Here is a 22,384-nt window from a genome sequence, read left to right as displayed (position 1 = left end):
CTTGTCATTTCAAATTAATATAGAAAGGGATGAAATAAATACTGAAACAGTATAACATTTAAAATGAGTTTAAAACTGTTATTTAAAAAATGTTTAAAAAGTAGAAATCTAAATTTAGAAAAGTAGAAATTGTTCACAGCGTTCACATTCTGACTAAGTACATTTGTCCAAATGACATCTTTTAGACTTTTCCTTTAGACATTAAAATGAACCGTGGGTATCAAGGCATGTATGCCTTAATATAATGTAAATGATGCCTCTGTGTGAAATATGCATTTACTTTGGACCATGGATGCTGCCATTGTTTTAAATTATGTAATCTGGGTTCTTTGCCTATAGTGCTCTATTACTTTTATTTATTATTACTTTCATTATAAATGCTCTAAAATTGGTAAAAAAAAATGTTCCTACTATGGCACATTTGGTGCTCTTGGCTATAGTATAGGGATTTTTTTTCCCTACAAGGAGTATGACAAGCCGTTTTGACTTTTATTCATTATTCATTGATATCATGAATGTTTTCCTCTGAGTAATGACTTTATTTTTGATATCAAGAATTCGGGCAGGTACTAGTGGAAATGCAATTCCTGATATCAACAATCAACATTTTTGATATCACAAATGTAATTATTGATATCCAAAAAATAATGTCCAGCCGTTTTGACTTATATTTATTCTTACGATCTATGGCAAGCCGTTTTGACTTTTATTCATTCTCAGGATATGTATTCTTGATATCAACAATCAACATTCTTGAGATCAACATTTCAGTTCTTGATATCAAATAAGGTAATTGTTGATATCAATATTACATTTCAGCTAGTAACAACGTTAATTCTTGATATCAGCAATGATGTCACCATTCCCAAAAATACAATTGTTGATATCAAGAATTCGGATTTTTGATATCAACAATTTAATTCTTGATATCAAGAATTTATATCCTGTTATCAATAAAAGACAAAACAGCTATTCTGGTAAGCCATTTTTACTTTTATTGCTTAACCGAATATGAATTGTTCATGTCAAGAATTAAATTGTTGATATCAAAATATCCGAAGTCTTGATATCAACAACTTAATTGTTAATATCCAGAATGTGACTTGTTGATATCAGGAATTGCATTTCCACTAGTAACAATGTTAAGCCTTGATATCAACAATTGAATTGTTACTAGTAAAAATGTTAATATTTGATCCAGTGAAAATGTTAATTTCTGATATCATAAATGCGATTGTTACTAGTAAGAAAGACATTTTAGATATCATAATTTATATTCATACCAGAAATCCATTTTCAGATATCAGAAATAACAAATTAACATGTTGAAATAAAATAAGTAATTGCTTTTTTGTGACCTGCCTACATCATAGTGTTATTTTGACAAAACAATATATCAGATTGGAATAGACAGAGAATTTCATAACTCAAAAGATAAAATGGTGTCCTTAGTTAAAATAGGGTGTAGAACTACAGAACTAATTTTGTCTGAAAATTTGACAAATCTTCTCTTTGGGCAATGTACCTTATCGTGTCATCAAAATGGACAAAAAAGTAATATATAAAAATGTAACCCTGGCCTGCACTCTCAGAAAAAATGGTACAATGTTGTACCAAAAAAGGTATAAACCCTTGTCACTGGGGCAGTACTTTTAATGGAACATAATTGTACTTTAAGACAAAGAAACAAATTTGTACCATTGCAGTTTAAACCTTTAAGGACATGATTTGTACCATGAGAAAACAAAATGTACCATTGGTTTTTATAACCTGCAGATACAGTATTGTACCTTGATCAAACGTACAAATCTGATCCATGAAGGTACCACTACAGTGACAAGACACTTTGTACTTTAACAGTGTCAAATCTGTTCCTTTAAGAACTATTTAAAGGCATTTTGCAATATCCAAAATCATGGGTCAACTTACTTTCAATAAATATCAAACATCACATACATTTTTAAACAATGTTTTTTCAAAAAAAGGTTTCTTTTTGTGTAAATGCACCTTTTCCATTTACAATAAAGAATAAAAAATACTTTAACATCAATCAAAAGATCTATTTTTGCTAATCATTTCACAACACTTTTCACAAAAATTTTACAGAAATACATTCTCCCATCTACAATATAAAACATTTTCTCCTATTTCCACACAATAGCTTTGTAATTGAATTTACTTAATTTTAAAACAGAAATTGAATTATGCAAAAAGTATTGCAACGTGAAGGCGATGTGGTGGCGCAGTGGGTAGCACTCTTCACCTTGCCCTCCACTTAAGGGGCCCTGACCCAAGCAAGCTTACCAGGGGCCAACCTCTTTCCCTTGACTTGCAGTCTGGGCCCCAGAGTGCTCCCTTGCCTTCCACCTAAGGGGTCCCTGACCACAGCAAGCTACCCAGGGCCCAACCTCTCTCCCTGGACTTGCAGCCTGGGCCCAAGAGGGCGCCCTTGCCTTCCACCGAAGGGGTCCCTGACCCCAGAAAGTTACCCAGGGGCCAACACCTCTCCCTTGATTTGCTGTCTGGGCTCCAGAGGACCCCCTTGTCCTCCACCTAAGGGGTCCCTGACCCCAGCAAGCTTCCCAAGGGCCAACCTCTCAACCTGGGCTAGCAGTATTGGCCCCAGAGTTCCCCCTTGCCCTACACCTAAGGTGTCCCTGACCCCAGCAAGCTACCCAGGGGCCAACCTCTCTCCCTGGACCAGCTGTCTGGGCCCTAGGGGGCCCCCTTGCCCGCCACCTAAGGGTTCCCTGACCCCAGCAAGCTACCCGGGGGCCTACCTCTATCCCTGGACTAGCAGTTTGGGCCCCAGAGGGCACCCTTGACCTCCACCTAAAGGGTCCCTGACCCCTGCAAGCTACCCAGGGGCCTACCTCTCTCCCTGGACTTGCAGTTTGGGCCCTGAGGGCCCCCTTGCCCTCCACCTAAGGGGTCCCTGACCCCAGCAAGCTACCCAGGGGCTAACCTCTCTCCCTGGGTTGCAGTTTGGGCTCTTGATGGCCCCTTGCCCTTTAGCTGCTGGGTCTGTGACCCCAGCAGGTTGCCCCAAGGGCCTGCCACTCTCCCTGGGTTGCAGTTTGGGCTCTTGAGGGCCCCTTGCCCTCCAGCTGCAGGGTCTGTGACCCTAGCGGACTGCCCCAGGGGCCAACTACTGTCCCTGGGTGGCAGTTTGGGCTCTTGAGGGCCCCTTGCCCTCCAGCTGCAGGGTCTGTGACCCCAGCGGGCTGCCCCAGCGGCCAGCTACTGTCTCTGGGTGGCAGTTTCTGCTCCTTAGGGCCCCTTGCCCTCCAGCTGCAGTGTCTGTGACCCCCAAAGGCTGCCCCACGGGCCAGCCACTCTCCCTGGGTGGCAGTTTGGGCTCTTGCGGCCCCTTGCCCTCCAGCTGAAGGGTCTGTGACCCCAAAGGGCTAACCCAGGGTACAGAAACTCTCCCTGGGTGGCAGTTTGGGCTCTTGAGGGCCCCTTGCCCTCCAGCTGAAGGGTCTGTGACCTCAGCGGGCTGCCCCAGGGGCCATCCACTGTCCCTAGATGGTATTTTGGGCTCTTGAGGGCCCCTTGCCCTTCAGCTGCAGGGTCTCTGACCCCAGCAAGTTGCCCCAGAGTCCAGCCACTTTCCCTGCGGTGCAGTCTGGGCTCCTGAGGGCCCCTTGCCATCCAGCTGCAGGGTCTGTGACCCCAAAGGGCTAACCCAGGGTACAGAAACTCTCCCTGGGTGGCAGTTTGGGCTCTTGAGGGCCCCTTGCCCTCCAGCTGCAGGGTCTGTGACCTCAGCGGGCTGCCCCAGGGGCCATCCACTGTCCCTAGATAGTAGTTTGGGCTCTTGAGGGCCCCTTGCCCTTCAGCTGCAGGGTCGCTGACCCCAGCAAGTTGCCCCAGAGTCCAGCCACTTTCCCTGCGGTGCAGTCTGGGCTCCTGAAGGCCCCTTGCCATCCAGCTGCAGGGTCTGTGACCCCAAGGGCTGCCCCAGGGGCCAGCCACTGTCCCTGGGTGGCAGTTTGGGCTCTTGAGGGCCCCTTGCCCTCCAGCTGCAGGGTCTGTGACCCCAAAGGGCTACCCCAGGGGCCAGCCACTCTCCCTGGGTGGCAGTTTGGGCTCTTGAGGGCCCCTTGCCCTTCAGCTGCAGGGTCTTTGATCCCAGCAGGTTGCCCCAGGGTCCAGCCACTCTCCCTGGGGTAGAGTTTGGGCACCTGAGGAACCCTTGCCTTCCAGCTGCAGGGTCTGTGACCCCAGAAGGCTGCCCCAGGGGCCAGCCACTGTCCCTGTGTGGCAATTTGGGCTCTTGAGGACCTCTTGCCCTCCAGCTACAGGGTCTGTGACCCAGGCAGGCTGCCCCAGGGGCCAGCCACTCTCCCTGGGTTGCAGTTTGGGCTCTTGAGGACCCCTTCCAATTCAGCAGCTGGGTCTGTGACCCCAGCAGGTTGCCCCAGGGGCCTGCCACTCTCCCTCAGTTCCAGTTTGGGCTCTTGATGGCCCCTCGCCCTCCAGCTGCAAAGTCTGTGACCCCAGCAAGCTACCCGGGGGCCTACCTCTATCCCTGGACTAGCAGTTTGGGCCCCAGAGGGCACCCTTGACCTCCACCTAAAGGGTCCCTGACCCCTGCAAGCTACCCAGGGGCCTACCTCTCTCCCTGGACTTGCAGTTTGGGCCCTGAGGGCCCCCTTGCCCTCCACCTAAGGGGTCCCTGACCCCAGCAAGCTACCCAGGGGCTAACCTCTCTCCCTGGGTTGCAGTTTGGGCTCTTGATGGCCCCTTGCCCTTTAGCTGCTGGGTCTGTGACCCCAGCAGGTTGCCCCAAGGGCCTGCCACTCTCCCTGGGTTGCAGTTTGGGCTCTTGAGGGCCCCTTGCCCTCCAGCTGCAGGGTCTGTGACCCTAGCGGTCTGCCCCAGGGGCCAACTACTGTCCCTGGGTGGCAGTTTGGGCACTTGAGGGCCCCTTTTACTCCAGCTGCAGGGTCTGTGACCCCAGCGGGCTGCCCCAGCGGCCAGCTACTGTCTCTGGGTGGCAGTTTCTGCTCCTTAGGGCCCCTTGCCCTCCAGCTGCAGTGTCTGTGACCCCCAAAGGCTGCCCCACGGGCCAGCCACTCTCCCTGGGTGGCAGTTTGGGCTCTTGCGGCCCCTTGCCCTCCAGCTGAAGGGTCTGTGACCCCAAAGGGCTAACCCAGGGTACAGAAACTCTCCCTGGGTGGCAGTTTGGGCTCTTGAGGGCCCCTTGCCCTCCAGCTGAAGGGTCTGTGACCTCAGCGGGCTGCCCCAGGGGCCATCCACTGTCCCTAGATGGTATTTTGGGCTCTTGAGGGCCCCTTGCCCTTCAGCTGCAGGGTCTCTGACCCCAGCAAGTTGCCCCAGAGTCCAGCCACTTTCCCTGCGGTGCAGTCTGGGCTCCTGAGGGCCCCTTGCCATCCAGCTGCAGGGTCTGTGACCCCAAAGGGCTAACCCAGGGTACAGAAACTCTCCCTGGGTGGCAGTTTGGGCTCTTGAGGGCCCCTTGCCCTCCAGCTGCAGGGTCTGTGACCTCAGCGGGCTGCCCCAGGGGCCATCCACTGTCCCTAGATGGTAGTTTGGGCTCTTGAGGGCCCCTTGCCCTTCAGCTGCAGGGTCGCTGACCCCAGCAAGTTGCCCCAGAGTCCAGCCACTTTCCCTGCGGTGCAGTCTGGGCTCCTGAAGGCCCCTTGCCATCCAGCTGCAGGGTCTGTGACCCCAAGGGCTGCCCCACGGGCCAGCCACTGTCCCTGGGTGGCAGTTTGGGCTCTTGAGGGCCCCTTGCCCTCCAGCTGCAGGGACTGTGACCCCAAAGGGCTAACCCAGGGTACAGCCACTCTCCCTGGGTGGCAGTTTGGGCTCTTGAGGGCCCCTTGCCCTTCAGCTGCAGGGTCTTTGATCCCAGCAGGTTGCCCCAGGGTCCAGCCACTCTCCCTGGGGTAGAGTTTGGGCACCTGAGGAACCCTTGCCTTCCAGCTGCAGGGTCTGTGACCCCAGAAGGCTGCCCCAGGGGCCAGCCACTGTCCCTGTGTGGCAATTTGGGCTCTTGAGGACCTCTTGCCCTCCAGCTACAGGGTCTGTGACCCAGGCAGGCTGCCCCAGGGGCCAGCCACTCTCCCTGGGTTGCAGTTTGGGCTCTTGAGGACCCCTTCCAATTCAGCAGCTGGGTCTGTGACCCCAGCAGGTTGCCCCAGGGGCCTGCCACTCTCCCTCAGTTCCAGTTTGGGCTCTTGATGGCCCCTCGCCCTCCAGCTGCAAAGTCTGTGACCCCAGCAGACTGCCCCAGGGGCCAGCCACTGTCCCTAGGTGGATGTTTGGGCTCTTAAGGGCCCCTTGTCCTTCAGCTGCAGGGTCTGTGACCCCAGCGGGCTGCCCCAGGGTCCAGCCACTCTCCCTGGGTTGCAGTTTGGGCTCTTGAGGCCCTCTTGTCCTCCAGCTGCAGGGTCTGTGACCCCAGTGGGCTGCCCCAGGGTCCAGCCACTCTCCCTGGGTTGCAGTTTGGGCTCTTGAGGGCCCCTTGACCTCCAGCTGAAGGGTCTGTGACCCTTGTGGGCTGCCCCAGGGGCCTGCCACTCTACCTGGGATGCAGTTTGGGCTCTTGAGGGCCTCTTGTCCTCCAGCTGCAGGGTATGTTACCCCAGCGGGCTGCCCCAGGGTCCAGCCACTCTCCCAGGGTTGCAGTTTGGGCTCTTGAGGGCCCTTTGTCCTATAGCTGAAGGGTCTGTGACCCCAGCGGGCTGCCCCAGGGTCCAGCCACTCTCCCTGGGTTGCAATTTGGGCTCTTGAGGGCCCCTCGTCCTCCAGCTGAAGGGTCTGTGACCCCAGTGGGCTGCCACAGGGGCCAGCTACTGTCCCTGGGTGGCAGTTTGGGCTCTTGAGGGCCCCTTGTCCTCCAGATGAAGGGTCTGTGACACCAGCAGGCTGCCCCAGGGGCCAGCTACTGTCCCTGGGTGGCAGTTTGGGCTCTTGAGGGCCCTTTGTCCTCCAGCTGAAGGGTCTGTGACCCCAGCGGGCTGCCCCAGGGGCCAGCTACTGTCCCTGGGTGGCAGTTTGGGCTCTTGAGGGCCCTTTGTCCTCCAGCTGAAGGGTCTGTGACCCCAGCAGGCTGCCCCAGGGGCCTGCCACTCTCCCTGGGTTGCAGTTTGGGCTCTTGAGGGCCCCTTGTCCTCCAGCTGCAGGGTCTGTGACCCCAGTGGGCTGCCACAGGGGCCTGCCACTCTCCCTGGGATGCAGTTTGGGCTCTTGAGGGCCCCTTGTCCTCCAGCTGCAGGGTCTCTGACCCCAGCGGGCTGCCCCAGGGTCCAGCCAATCTCCCTGGGTTGCAGTTTGGGCTCTTGAATGCCCCTTGACCTCCAGCTGAAGGGTCTGTGACATCAGCAGGCTGCCCCAGGGGCCAGCTACTGTCCCTAGGTGGCAGTTTGGGCTCTTGAGGGCCCCTTGTCCTCCAGCTGAAGGGTCTGTGACCCCAGCAGGCTGCCCCAGGGGCCAGCTACTGTCTTTATTTGACTGACCAATCAGAATCAAGTATTCCACATAGCCTCCTAACATTAATAATTAAATACCTTCACACAATGTTCAGAACACCAAATCAGACTTTTTTTTGCTGCTGTATGGCCCGAATCCTGTTCTGAATAGCTCATTTTCAGACGCGAGGCAGAGTAAACAGCCCACACTGGTGTGCTCGATCATGACTCCAAAATTGGCTGAGCTTAAACTGTCTGAACCGAAAAGCCAAACCAGCCATCACAGGGCGGTCCCGAGCTCAACACCCACCCAACCAGTCATCATTATCCAGCACTCTCAGACTGCTACTCATTTAAGGTAATTTTAACCCTGCATGCACAAACAGCAGCCTCCAGGAGCGAGAGAGAGAGAGAGAGAGAGAGAGAGAGAGAGAGAGAGAGAGAGGCGAGGATTAGGCTACAGTAGGAGTGATGGACTGAGATTACGCTCACATCTAAAAAAAGCCCAGCACTGAGGAAGTCTGTTTATCCAGGACTGAACAGAGACCGGACTATTACCTGTGAGCACAATGACTGCGCTGTACCACACATTCCTGCTCTTCATAGGTAAGGCTGATCACATCTCATTTAACCATTCACGATCACTCAAACTGCTCAACTTTTATTCATTTTGCAGAGTAAACATGCGTGATTCAGTGGCCACTGGACACATGCAGCGTGTGTATACAATGCTCGTTTATAATATATGCGACCCTGGACCACAAAGTCATATACTCAACGCTCAAAAAATGATGTTTGCTGTTTGTTCAAAGTACTTATTTAAAATGATCTGAAACAACACAATTCTTGGGCGACTTTTGTGACAACTTAATTGTTTTTTGTTCAAGCTACTTATTTTTTTTAAACAGCAAAAACACTCGAGAAGTGTGGAAAAAATATTAAAAAGCCTTTATTCACATGGCTAATGCTAAAAAAAATGTTTCGGCAAAGACCTGCCTTCATCAGGTTGACAGTGACCAGGTGCGTCTGGAGTTTCTTTTTGAATGCTACGGTCTCATGACTCTTTAGAATATCTAAACAACACTAAAATAATATATTAAACACAATAATCAGACAACGTAATCATGTGTAGATGTAGTTTAAGTTATTTCTCCGTCTGTATTTTAATATCGTTTTTTAAAATCTATATGTTGTACTCCAGACTCTAAATTCAACAAGGTGTCTGCAACGATGATTTTCTCAGCTTCTTCTATGGAATATGAACAATGTCCAGATGCCATGCTTTTTTAAACGTATGAGTTAATTCCTTCATGTTGTCCAGAATTTTTCACATTGTAGGAACACCTGTAATGTTAGGGTTTAAAAATAATACAGAGAAACTTGCATTTAAAATTGTCAACATGTTAAAAGGTTTTGATATATTTACTGTAGAAAATGTGCTAAATATTTATGGAACATGAGCATGACTAATTAATAATGTATTATTAATGATGTATTATGAATATTAAAAAATCTAACCAGGGTGTCTGCATTTCAAAAACCAAATTTAATGCCTTAAAATGTCTTAAATTCACTGAAACATTGACTTGTAGGTCTTTTTTTTCCTTTATGCATCTAAAGCTATTGAATCAAGTCAACACTCGTCCAACCACCAACAATCCATCTCCATAAAACTTTCAACAAAACTATTAAGAACTCTTATATGGCTTAATTTTCCTTACAATATTCTTTGTAAGTTCTCGATGTATTTATAGACTCATATGTGGTGAGAACACTGACCTTGACAGACTGTTGTGCACTTGGTTTGTCATAGTTTTTATAGCTTGTCAAATTTTTAAAAGGAAAATTCAGAGTATATTAAAATAAATGAGTGTGTACATATACACAACTAGGATTTGCGTGTTCTGACACGTTAATTAAAATAATTTATTTTGATAAGGCAAGTAAAAATCCTTAGCATTTAGCCCTTTATAATTCTGTAAGTTTATTCATAAAGGTCTTAAAGAGGACTTAAATTTCAAAACCTGCAGATGTTTTGTATATATATTAGATGTTTTATATATAAAACCCCCTGAATTATTAGCCCCCCTGAATTAGCCCCCGTTTATTTTTTCCCCAATTTCTGTTTAACGGAGATCAGATTTTTTTTCAACACATTTCTAAACCGAATAGTTTTAATAACTCATCTCTAATAAGTGATTTACTGTATTTCATCTTTGCCATGATAACGGTAAATAATATTTGACTAGATGTTTTTTCAAGACACTTCTGTACAGCTTAAAGTGACATTAAAGGCTTAACTAGGTTAATTAGGTTAACTAGGCAGGTTAGGGTAATCAGGCAAGTTATTGTATAATGATGGTTTGTTCTGTAGACTATTGGAAAAAAATATAGCTTAAAGGGGCTAATAATTTTGACCTTAAAATGTTTATTATGAAATTAAAAACACTTTTTACTCCAGCCAAAATAAAACAAATAAGACTTTCTCTTTAGACTATATATATATATATATATATATATATATATATATATATATATATATATATATATATATATATATATATATATATATATATATATATAGTGCCAGTACAAAAAAAATGTTCAGGTAAATAAAGATTTACCTGAATTTGCTGTTATTTTTTGAGATATTAAACCACCAGAATGGATTACGCCAACAGTACAAAATAAAAACGTATGACTAAGACTGATACACTGTTTATTTAGAGCTTTAAGAAATCCTGGAATCTAACACTTCATCAGTGGAATCTGACACTGCATTGGTGAAAAATGGCCCTTTTATTGCCTTAGGAAACTCTGAACAATAGAAGTGCACTTGAAGTTATACTGTGAGACTTTTAGTTAGTTTGCAATAAATTAGTCAACGTAAAATACTTTGAATATGGCAATCTATTAGCAAATATTGACAATATAAGAAGTACTTAATTGAAAAAAAAAACAGACAACCCAAATATTTTTATTTTGCCACTTAAAGAATGGTTTGCAATTCTGCTTTGTAAGACTGGATATAGGGCATTTTTATTTGTAAATAAAAATTAAATAATTTAATGAATTAAACATGTGCTTTAAGTTTATTTTGAAGTCACCCACTGATTCCTTATTGTTCATTTCTTTGAAATTATGGAGTTATTATTCCTGTGCCACTTCTGAATCTGGCAGTAAGACCTGACATTGAATTCAAAATATTCTCTGCTGTATATTTGGAGAGTTATCAGTATATTTTATTCACTGTCACATTCACTGTAATTTATTCCAGCTTCCTTTAATGATAGTGATGCACAATGTTATTAAATAATTATATTTAATTAAAAGACATATAAAAATATATATTGCAAGACTACAACAACCAACACATTCAAATGCACTGAATATTTCTCCTTTTCATGTTCATAACCAGCAGGCACAAGACACCGACTTGACATCAGATTGACATTGTATACCCCAACGTCACGGGGACGTACATTTAGTTTGGAAATGAAAATCAGGTTGTTGTCGGAACCCAACGTCAGGCTGACGTCAGTGTACAATGTCCAACCTAAAATCAACATAACATCAATGTCTAATGATGTTACAGCTTGATATTGTGTGGACATTACCACTATGACGTCTATCAGATGTTGGATTTTGGTTGCCATACCTGATGAATAAATGTCAGTATTTGTCATCAATATGACGTTGGTCTAAGATGTTGGCTCGATGTTTGGTCACTTTTCAACACAACCTAAAATCGATGAATGAATTTTGGTCATCACAACCTAAATCTAACCTAAAATTCACATCTTATGACACCGTGTACTTGCTGGGTATGTAAACCACTCAAGCTTAATTCACAATATTAAAATGGTTGATTTTACTCGAAGATTATTAATGTAATCTAGGTTACTTCTTTTAGGTATTTTGACTAGTTGTTGATTACTTTTAGATTACTTTTTGTCTATATACTTATAAAATGTACCTGTTAATGTACAATTGTGATATAAAAAAGCAAAGAAAAAATGCATAAAAGTTTTAATACCATCTTCATCGCCCTGCTTTACATCAGGATTTCCCAGTTAATGTAAGAATACTGGATTTTACAGTCAATAAAAATATAAAAAAATATATGCAGACCTCCAGAATCGACACTTCTGAAGGTCAGTAAAAATGACGAAGACACAGTGTTTCAAAGCTCATGTGACAGTTATTAGTTTTACACATGGCTAAATTGCTTACAGTGGTGGAGTACACAAATCAGGCACTTGTGTAAAAGTACCCTAAAATATGACCTCCCTTTTTAATATTACTTTAGTCTATATATTACTTTAAAAGTACGTACTCATGACATGTTTTTTTGCAAGAAAGTTGATCTAACTTGTCATGTTCTAATAAACACACAGATCATTCATGATTATTCAAGTGAAAAAATGTGAAAACCACATTCACATGCCGAACCACATTCATATCAGTTTGTGAAATGAGTGAGTTATTTACTGGAGCCTCACTCTAAACTGATCATTTGAATCAGTGAGCTGTTTACTGGAGACTCACTCTGAACAGATCATTTGAATCAGTGAGTTGTTTATTTGAGACTCACTCTAAACTGATCATTTGAATCAGTGAGTTGTTTACTGGAGACTCACTCTGAACAGATCATTTGAATCAGTGAGTTATTTACTAGAGACTCACTCTAAACAGATCATTTGAATCAGTGAGTTGTTTATTTGAGACTCACTCTAAACTGATCATTTGAATCAGTGAGTTGTTTACTGGAGACTTACTCTGAACAGATCATTTGAATCAGTGAGTTATTTACTAGAGACTCACTCTAAGCAGATCATTTGAATCAGTGAGTTGTTTATTTGAGACTCACTCTAAACTGATCATTTGAATCAGTGAGTTGTTTACTGGAGACTCACTCTGAACAGATAATTTGAATCAGTGAGTTATTTACTGGAGACTCACTCTGAACAGATAATTTGAATCAGTGAGCTATTTACTGGAGACTCACTCTGAACTGATCATTTGAATGAGTGACTTGTTTACTGGAGACTCACTCTGAACAGATCATTTGAATCAGTGAGATGTTCACTGGAGACTCACTCTGAACAGATCATTTGAATCAGTGAGTTATTTACTGGAGACTCACTCTAAACTGATCATTTGAATCAGTGAGTTGTTTACTGGAGACTCACTCTGAACAGATCATTTGAATCAGTGAGTTGTTTACTGGAGACTCACTCTAAACTGATCATTTGAATCAGTGACTTGTTTACTGGAGACTCACTCTGAACAGATTATTTGAATCAGTGAGTTATTTACTGGAGACTCACTCTAAACTGATCATTTGAATCAGTGAGTTGTTTACTGGAGACTCACTCTGAACAGATCATTTGAATCAGTGAGTTGTTTACTGGAGACTCACTCTAAACTGATCATTTGAATCAGTGACTTGTTTACTGGAGACTCACTCTGAACAGATTATTTGAATCAGTGAGTTGTTTACTGGAGACTCACTCTGAACAGATCATTTGAATCAGTGAGTTGTTTACTGGAGACTCACTCTGAACAGATCATTTGAATCAGTGAGTTGTTTACTGGAGACTCACTCTGAACAGATCATTTGAATCAGTGAGTTATTTACTGGAGACTCACTCTGAACAAATTATTTGAATCAGTGAGTTGTTTACTGGAGACTCACTCTGAACAGATTATTTGAATTAGTGAGTTGTTTACTGGAGCCTCACTCTAAACTGATCATTTGAATCAGTGAGCTGTTTACTGGAGACTCACTCTGAACAGATTATCTGAATTAATGAGTTGTTTACTGGAGACTCACTCTGAACAGATCATTTGAATCAGTGAGTTGTTTACTGAATTTTCACTCTGAACAGATCATTTAAATTGGTGAGTTGTTTACTGGAGACTCACTCTGAATGAGTCATTTGAATCAGTGAGTTGTTTAATTGGACACTCGCTCTTAACTGACAATTTGAATCAGTGAGTTGTTTACTAGAGACTCACTCTGAACGGATCATTTGAATCAGCAAGTTGTTTAACTGGAGACTCACTCTAAACAGATCCTCTGAATCAGTGAGTTGTTGTCAGACGTCAGTCCAATTCCAAAATTAATTGTTAAGTGCAACCTGTGAACCAATTTAACAGGTTAACTGATACATTTCAGCTTGTTCATGAATTGAACACCACTATGTCTCATTATATTTAGGAACTGTAGTGGAGTAAAAAGTACAATATTTTGTTTTGGAAAGTAGTGAGGCAAAAGTAAGGTTTCCCTAAATAAATGATAAAGTACAGATACAGATATATCCATGACATTTATATAGCCACTTTATACTATTTAAAGAAGCTTAAGAAATAAAATAATAATTTAAAAGAGAACAAAAGGGTTTAGGAGAGTAAATATATGATGATTGTGCTTCAGTTTTGTGAATGTAATAATGTAATCTATAAAAAGGTGACTGCATATTGATTATTAAAATATAAAAATGCCTTACACTGAGTTCTTAATTTTTGGAAACTGATTACATAATCCAGATTTCATTAGTTACTTCAAAATTTTCTGGAATTGCCTTGAACAATAAAATGTTCAATTGTGTTTTATTGTAAACTACTCATAAGTTATCAGTAATTTCTACAATAAAACACAAATGGAGTGTTGAAGTGATAGCATGTCTTTCAGTTGTTAACAATAAATCTTTATCAAAGTCAAACGGTTTGATTTTTTTTCAGTCAGTGTGGCGTCACTGCAGCCGCAGCGCTCTTTGAGGAGTAAAAGGGGTCTGCTGGAGCTGGCCGGAGTCATCAAATGCAGCACAGGTCGCTCAGCTCTGTCCTATGTGATGTACGGATGTTACTGTGGTCTGGGAGGTCAAGGCTGGCCCAGAGACAGAGCGGACTGGTAACGCTTTATATTAAATACAAATATACATGCAGTTATGTGCATCAGCAAACTGCATTCCCTTCTCAGTTGGCCAGCTCTTCCAGTCAAGTCACTTTTATTTAATTTTTCTAAAGCACTTTATTGACCTCTTTCATATTTTCAGGTTGCTCTGCAGCTGACGTCGTCCCCTCAAAAAATAAAAACGATTTTTGCTTCTTGTTCAAACTACTTGTTTAAAATGAATTGAATCAACACAATTCTACAGTTTTTTGGGACAATTTAATTGTTTTATTTTCAATCCACTCAAATTTGTAAAACAATTAAATTAACTTAATGGATTTGTGTTGGGACCACATGAAGAAATTGTGCGGAACCCAGCATTTCTTACTGGTTAGTTGGGTAAATTTGTGAATGGGAGAGTACCACAAATACATTATTTGCAATCCCATCTGTTCAAATGGCAAAAGAATAATTCCATGATAGGATTTTTGTGACTTTAAAAAAATTAATAAATTGAAAGAGGCTGCATTGGTGTCAGAAGAGAGAAACATGTCAAATTTACTGTCCATCCCATAGTCGATGCATCATAAACACTAATGCAATCTTATGACAATTTGTAATTTTTTGATTTAGTGCCTAGTTTACATTCATTTGTATGATCTCATGAGAACATTTTAGTATATGTAATATATTATAACTCATGGATGCCTCAATAAGGGGTGAGTTTTTGGTTGGGGTTTGGGGGCAGGACCTCCTTTTAAAAATATTACATTTTAATGCGAATTAAATCATATGAATGTACGAATTAGCCTTTCCTGACTAAATTTAAAATAGTTTTCTTATTTTTTTCTTTTGTCATTATTTATTTTACAAAATTTTCTTTTCTTTTTTAAATTTAAATAAACATGAGCGTAATTAAATAAATAAACAAACACACAACAAAACAAACATATAAATAAGTAAATAAATAAATGAATAAATAACCAAATATAATTAAACACATAAATAAATAAATAAATAAATAAATAAATAAATAAATAAAATCAAACACATAAATAAATAAATAAATAAATAAATAAATAAATAAATAAATAAATAAATAAATAAAATCAAACACATAAATAAATACGATCAAATAAATAAATAAATACAATCAAAATTAATTTCATTCATTTTCTTTTTGGCTTAGTCCCTTTATTAATCTGGGGTCACCACAGCGGAATGAACCACCAACTCATCCACCATATGTTTTACGCAGCTGATGCCCTTCCAGCTGCAACCGATCACTGGGAAACATCCATACACACTCACTCACACGCATACTCTACGGCCAATTTAGTCTACCCAATCAACCTGTACCGCATGTCTTTGGACATGTGAGGGAAACTGGAGCACCCAGAGGAAACCCACGTGAACAACATTAGGAGAACATGCAAACTCCACACAGAAATGCAAACTGACCCAGCCGAGACTCGAACCAGCGACCTTCTTGCTGTGAGGCAATCGTGCTACCCACTGTGCCACCGTGCAGCCCCAATCAAATGAATAAATAAATAAATAAAATGAAACACATAAATAAGAAAGTACAATCACATAAATAAATTAAATGAAACACATATAAATAAATACAATCAAAAAAATAAATAAATAAAAAAATAAAAAAATTAATAAAATGAAACACATAAATAAGAAAATACAATCACATAAATAAATTAAATGAAACACATATAAATAAATACAATCAAATAAATAAATAAATAAATAAATAAATAAATAAACAAACAAACAAACAAACAATCCTTCAAATGAGGTTTTCATTGTTATTATTACCAGGGTTCATGCAAGTAAGTGTTTAAATGTAATCAGTTAAAAATAAAACAAACAAACACTAGAATACTATATTTACTCACTATATTTACTCACCCTTGAGTGGGTACGAAACCTTATTTATTTATTTCTTCTGCTGAACACAAAGCTGAAAACAATTGACTTCTGTAGTAGGAAAAACAAATACTATGGACGTCATTGGTTGCAGGTTTCCAACATTTTTCAAAATATCTTCCATTATGTTTAACAGGAGAACATTTTTTTAAAACAAGTAAAGAGCAAAAAATAATGATAGAATGGGCAAACTATCCCTTCATTAGGCCTACAGGACACAGTACAATGAACTAGCCATGAGGTTACAAATGCATAAACTTTTCCACATTAGACACAGAGAACATATGATTCAGTTTAGTTTTTGCAGTAGAATGGTCAGAGCTTGTCCATTTCTGTGTCCTTCCCCCAGACATCTGGAAAAGGAAAATCTCCCATTTCTCCCACACACAAAATAACCATTTCTCTTAACCTCAGTTTCGCTGCTCTCACTGAAAGAGCTCTGTCTTTGAAAGTAGACAGCGAGATGATAAAGAAAAACTAAACCTGCTGGTATTGTTACTGTACTTAATACATTGTTGTTGTTACAACACATTCCTCAAGGCATTGCTCAGTCTGATCTCACAGAAACAGCAGTCTATCTAGCAGACATATTCACCGGCCCTCCATGTACAACTCCAAATCAATATGGGACAGAATGGAAAATGCAAATAAAAATAAAGTAGTGATTTCTAAATTTACTTTGACTTGTATTTCATTGCAGACAATCCAACAAAAATTCTTAAACGTATTCGTCATGATTTTTATTATTTCTTTTTTTAATAAACACATTCAAATTACTTATAATTTACTTTCTTATATAATATAATAATATATAATATAGTATAATTTACTTTCATTTAATTTAAGTTAATAAAATTTTAATTTAATTACATTTAATTTAATTTTTTTTATTATTAAATTAACTTTAATTTTATTATTTAAATTAGTTTACATTTATTTTATTATTTACTTTATTTTACTTAAATTTTAGTATGTAATTTAATTTAATTCATTTTATTATTTACTTTAAATTTAATTCATTTTAATAATATTTTTTATTTATATTGTTATTATGTAATTATTTACTTTATTTTACTGTAATTGTATTGGATTTTATTATTTAATTAACTTTTTTAAATTAATAATTAAATTAATATAATTATATATATATATATATATATATATATATATATATATATATATATATATATATATATATATATATATATATATATATATATATATATATATATATATATATATATATTAAATTTAACCTAATTATTTAATTTTGTTTTGTTGTTTTATTTAATTTTATTGTTTTTCAATTTAATTCAATTTAACTTTAATTTATTTTAATTCATTATTTACTCTATTTATTATTTTTTGCATGCTGTTTTTATTTCATTATTTAACAGGCAAAGAATTGCCCCAGAACTAACTGCATAGCTAAATTTGTAGTTCCTGAGCAGGAGAATGTAAATACAGATCTCATAAAAAATAAAACATCAGCAAAATTTCATAATTCCATGTTGCATAATGAGAAAAGACTTCAGACAGAAGTGAGCTGGTGTTTCATTTAAAGATAATCTAGAGCTCGTTGTGTGTTTTTCTACAGGTGCTGTCACAAACATGACTGCTGTTATGGAGATGCCGAATTCGCAGGATGTCAAACCAAAACAGACCGTTATCATTGGACGTGTGACGATGAGAAGGCAGACTGTGGTACGATATTATGTATTTAATATGTGTGATTTATTTAGATGTTCAGTTGAAATATTGAGACTCTTTTAGAGGCACATTTTATAGTCTGAGATGTTCTGTTACTGTATTTTGAAATAATTGGTGATGGAATGGTGTTTTAAGTTTTATTGCTTTTTTTATTAAGTAATATATTTGTTTTTTATTATTTATTTTAAAAAACATTTTAGGTAATAACATAAGTTTTATTTTAGGTTTTGCATTTTTAATGTCTATTATTATTATTATTATTATTATTATTTTACAGTTTTGTTGTGTGTTTTTGTAATTTTTATTATATTATAAAAGTATTTAGAGATTTTGGTGCACAAAAAAGAGAGAATGTATTATATATAATATAATAATAAAAAAGATTACATTTTTCATTATTATCATTGTTAATTTTTATTTTATGATTTGCTTTTTTTGTTTTAATATTTAACTGTTTTATTATTATTTAGGTTATATATACTGTGTATATATATATATATATATATATATATATATATATATATATATATATATATATATATATATATATATATATATATATATACACTGCCACTTTATTAGGTACACCTTTTTAATTGCTCGTTAAAGCAAATTTCTAATCAGCCAATCACATGGCAGCAACTCAATGCATTTAGGCATGTAGACATGGTCAAGACGACCTGCTGCAGTTCAAACCGAGCATCAGAATGGGGAAGAAAGGTGATTTAAGTGACTTTGAACATGGCATTGTTGTTGGTGCCAGACTGGTCTGAGTATTTCAGAAACTGCTGATCTACTGGAATTTTCATACACAACCATCTCTAGGGTTTACAGAGAATGATCTGAAAAAGAGGAAATATCCAGTGAGCGGCAGTTCTGTGGGCACAAATGCCTTGTTGATGCCAGAGGTCAAAGGAGCCAGACTGGTTTTCAGGCAACAGTTACTCGAATAACCACTCATTACAACCGAGGTATGCAGCAGAAGACCACACCGGGTGCCACTCCTGTCAGCTAAGAACAGGAAACTGAGGCTACAATTCACACAGGCTCACCAAAATCGGACAATAGAAGATTGGAATAACATTGACTGGTCTGATTAGTCTCAATTTTTGCTGCATCTTTTTTGGCACACTTTGGGCCCATTAGTACCAATTGAGCATTCCCACAGCCAACTTGAGTATTGTTCCTGGCCATGTCTATCCCTTTATGACCACAGTGGACCCATCTTCTGATGGCTACTTTAAGCAAGATAACTCGCCATCTCATAAAGCGTGAATCATCTCACACTGGTTTCTTGAACATGACAATGAGTTCACTGTACTCAAATGGCCTCCACAGTCGCAAGATCTCTATCCCATCCAATATACCTTTGGGATGTGGTGAATGGGAAATTCACATCATAAATGTTCAGTCGAAAAATCTGTAGCAACTGCGTAATGCATATGTCAATATGGAGCAAAATCTCTGAGGAATATTTCTAGTACATTGTTGAATCTATATATGCCACGAAGGATTAAAGCAGATCTGAAGGCAAAAGATGGTCCAACCTGGTACTAGTACGGTGTACCTAATAAAGAGGCCGGTATATTGACGTATATGAAATATGTAATTTTTTTGTGTGTGATTCTTTTCAAATATGTCAATACAGTTTAAATTTTATTTATTTATTTATTTATTTAGTTAGTTAGTTAGTTAGTTAGTTAGTTTACAACATCAAGTTCAACAATGAAAATAAGAAATATGTCCTTGGCAACTAGCTGAAATTAAATAATAAAATTAAATAATAAATAATGAAAACATTTTTATTGTAATAATAACATAAAAAATACCCTAAAATATATTTGGCCAATTACTACAAATTCATTTATTTACACTGTAGATTTCACAAGCAATTACAAAATAAACAGTAAGCAGCATTTACATTTTGAAATAAATAGACATAAATAGTGTTTAGAGATTGAGACTCTTTCGCATTGAGACTATTTTAATAAGACTGAGGTCAGTGAAGAGGAAACTGAAAAGGAGAAAATGACTATGAAGGTTTTGTTTGGTCTTCAGGAAGTAGGAATACAGGGTGTGTGTAATAACAGACGGGAGACTTCAGGCTAAAAAGCGGTAGTGTCTTTAACCAAACCACAAGATATTTAAAGATTTCTGTCCTGCAGTAAACACCATAACGTGCTATAGAAAACACACACAGATTTACAGTTCATATTGTTTATCACTAACAGCCATAAAATGATGGTTTTAACATGACACGTGGTTAAAATAGGATTTCCTCAGCTCTATATGCAAACTGCTAATTTTACACAGCCAACAATTTGCATTGATGTGTCTTCAACGCAGACTCGCTTAATGATAGATGTGCGAAAATCCTGTGCCGATGTGACCGTGAAGCAGCCAGATGCCTCAGAAAGGCCCCGTTCAACCCAAAATACGCTCTGTGGCCGGATTTCCTCTGCGGATGCGTTCATCCTACCTGCAACATTTACTAACGCCGATATACAGCAGTTGGTAAACAAAGCTTTCAGAGCTTGTCTTGTATATGTTTCATGCTAACTTTGATTTTCTGTCTTTGTATTGTTCAAACTTTTCCATTTTTCTACACATATCTGTATTTTGTACTGGCAAAGTTGACCTTTAAAAGTGAATGGATTAAAACATGTCCTTCGACTATAAGTCTGACCACTTGATTGAGTGTTTACACTGTGGAAGCAGTCTGTTTAAAAAAAGGTTTTCAATTACTTTTTAAAATGAAAGGTTTAAACATAAAGGGCCCTATCATATAACCTGGGCAATACGGCGCAAGATATGTTTGACATGATTTGTTGCTATTTTTAGACCAGCGCAACCCTAATTTTCACATTTTCCGCGATTTTGTGGACTCATGGGTGTTGCAGTCTAGAATGGAGGTGTGTTAAAGCGCATCGTTAGCGCGTTGCTATTATGAGGAACTAAAATAGACTGAGCAATATGCCAGCTAAAAGCAGGTCCGGTGCAGAGCGCGTTGGATATTTAGAATGTACACATTGCTTAATACACACAAGATGTACAGAAATACACAAATATCTTTTTTTTTTCACTTGTTTATTGAGTTTTTAAGGAAACAATATAAAATTAAAAAAATTTTAATAAAAATAAGTGTAAATTTAAAACCCACTCCCAACCCATCCCACCCCTTGTAGACTTCAAAAGATGAATAAATAAAAGTAAACAAGTCAATAAAATAATTTTACAAAGATTTTAAAAAGGATGACATCAAAAGCTGAATGTCACATACAGACAGTTTTCGCATTAGCACCATGTATACAAGAATTCGAGAGTTCCATCGAGAGAATGTCCAACAAATACACAGTCCAGGTTCGTCTGTCCATTGTGTGAGGAGGATTCCAGCGGTTGACCAGCAATTTCTTTGCTGCTGTGAGAGCAGTTAACAGAAGACATCTTTGTGGAAACAGACAAAGTTAGGTCCCAAAAGTCATTCATGAAAAAATGGCGTGGAGTCAATCATGTCTCAGTTCCCAACAAATATGATAGATCCTGAGTCCAGAAAGGTGAGAGAGAGGGACATTCCCAATAAAAATCGAAAAAGTGCCTAAAGATCCTTGTAAACAGATTACAGTTAGAAGACGATGAGAGATTCAACGTTTCTTTGAAATCAAGTTGAACCTATGCAGCAATTTCCAATGAATCATTTGGTGATTAAGATTTTCAAAAGACAATTTAAACATCTCCCATACCTGATCTGAAAATAAAACGTGTACATCCTTCTTAAGGTCCTTAGGAGATTTATCAGAAGGATTAATTTACATAATTTACAGTTCCAAGGTAGCAAATTTGCCTGAAGAGCTAATCTAATGCACAAACACATAAAAAAGAAGGTGCCTGGCATATTATATTGAATTTTAAGGTTCTGGAAGGATTTTAAACCACTGTCATCATAGATATCTCCTAGAGTGTTTACTTTATTATGAGACCACTGTGAACAATGAAATAGAGCAATACACAAATATCTTTACATATGAAAAAGAATAAAAGGATTAAAATGTTACAAAAATTATTATTTTCTACATGAATATAAAAACCACTACCTGCATGCCTTTTTCATGTCTGGGCTTTTTTTTTGCAGTTTATTTATAACAATTAGCATTTGTATAATGTTATTATTAGTAGTAGAATATTCAATATTCATTATATGCATATTTATATTTGCTTTAATAAAAACAAGTTTAGATTTGTCCATCTGTTGGGTTTTGGAGACGTCTGCATCACCATATGGGGCATAAGAATAGGATGTGTGTTTGGATATAACTCAGTTTTTTGACCACACTTCATTATTATTGTTCATTTAATTGATTGCTGGAAATTAGAACAGAATCTAGAAATTAAAGAA

The 22,384-nt window shown here is 39.4% G+C and overlaps 1 protein-coding gene across 1 annotated transcript; it reads left to right on the top strand.

The window, feature by feature from the left end:
* Positions 1–7,841: 7,841 nt before the first annotated feature.
* On the top strand, positions 7,842–20,653 carry pla2g10 (phospholipase A2 group X). The gene is made up of 4 exons (XM_056451719.1): positions 7,842–8,048; positions 14,190–14,358; positions 17,879–17,985; positions 20,338–20,653. Exons 1-4 carry the CDS (start codon positions 8,012–8,014, stop codon positions 20,484–20,486), a joined length of 462 nt encoding a protein of 153 aa, XP_056307694.1. The 5' UTR covers positions 7,842–8,011; the 3' UTR covers positions 20,487–20,653.
* The last annotated feature ends 1,731 nt before the right edge of the window (positions 20,654–22,384 follow it).

The sequence above is a fragment of the Danio aesculapii genome, chromosome 3 (assembly GCF_903798145.1).
Source record: "Danio aesculapii chromosome 3, fDanAes4.1, whole genome shotgun sequence".
Classification (NCBI taxonomy): Eukaryota; Metazoa; Chordata; class Actinopteri; order Cypriniformes; family Danionidae; genus Danio; species Danio aesculapii.
Note: the sequence above shows the minus strand (reverse complement) of the source record. Positions and strands in the feature narration are given on the sequence as shown.

Coding starts and splice junctions, on each gene's coding strand:
- pla2g10 (XM_056451719.1), top strand. CDS start 8,012: ATGACTGCGCTGTACCACACATTCCTGCTCTTCATAG. Junction 8,049..14,189: donor CACATTCCTGCTCTTCATAG/GTAAGGCTGATC, acceptor ATTTTTTTTCAG/TCAGTGTGGCGTCACTGCAG. Junction 17,986..20,337: donor CGATGAGAAGGCAGACTGTG/GTACGATATTAT, acceptor TCTTCAACGCAG/ACTCGCTTAATGATAGATGT.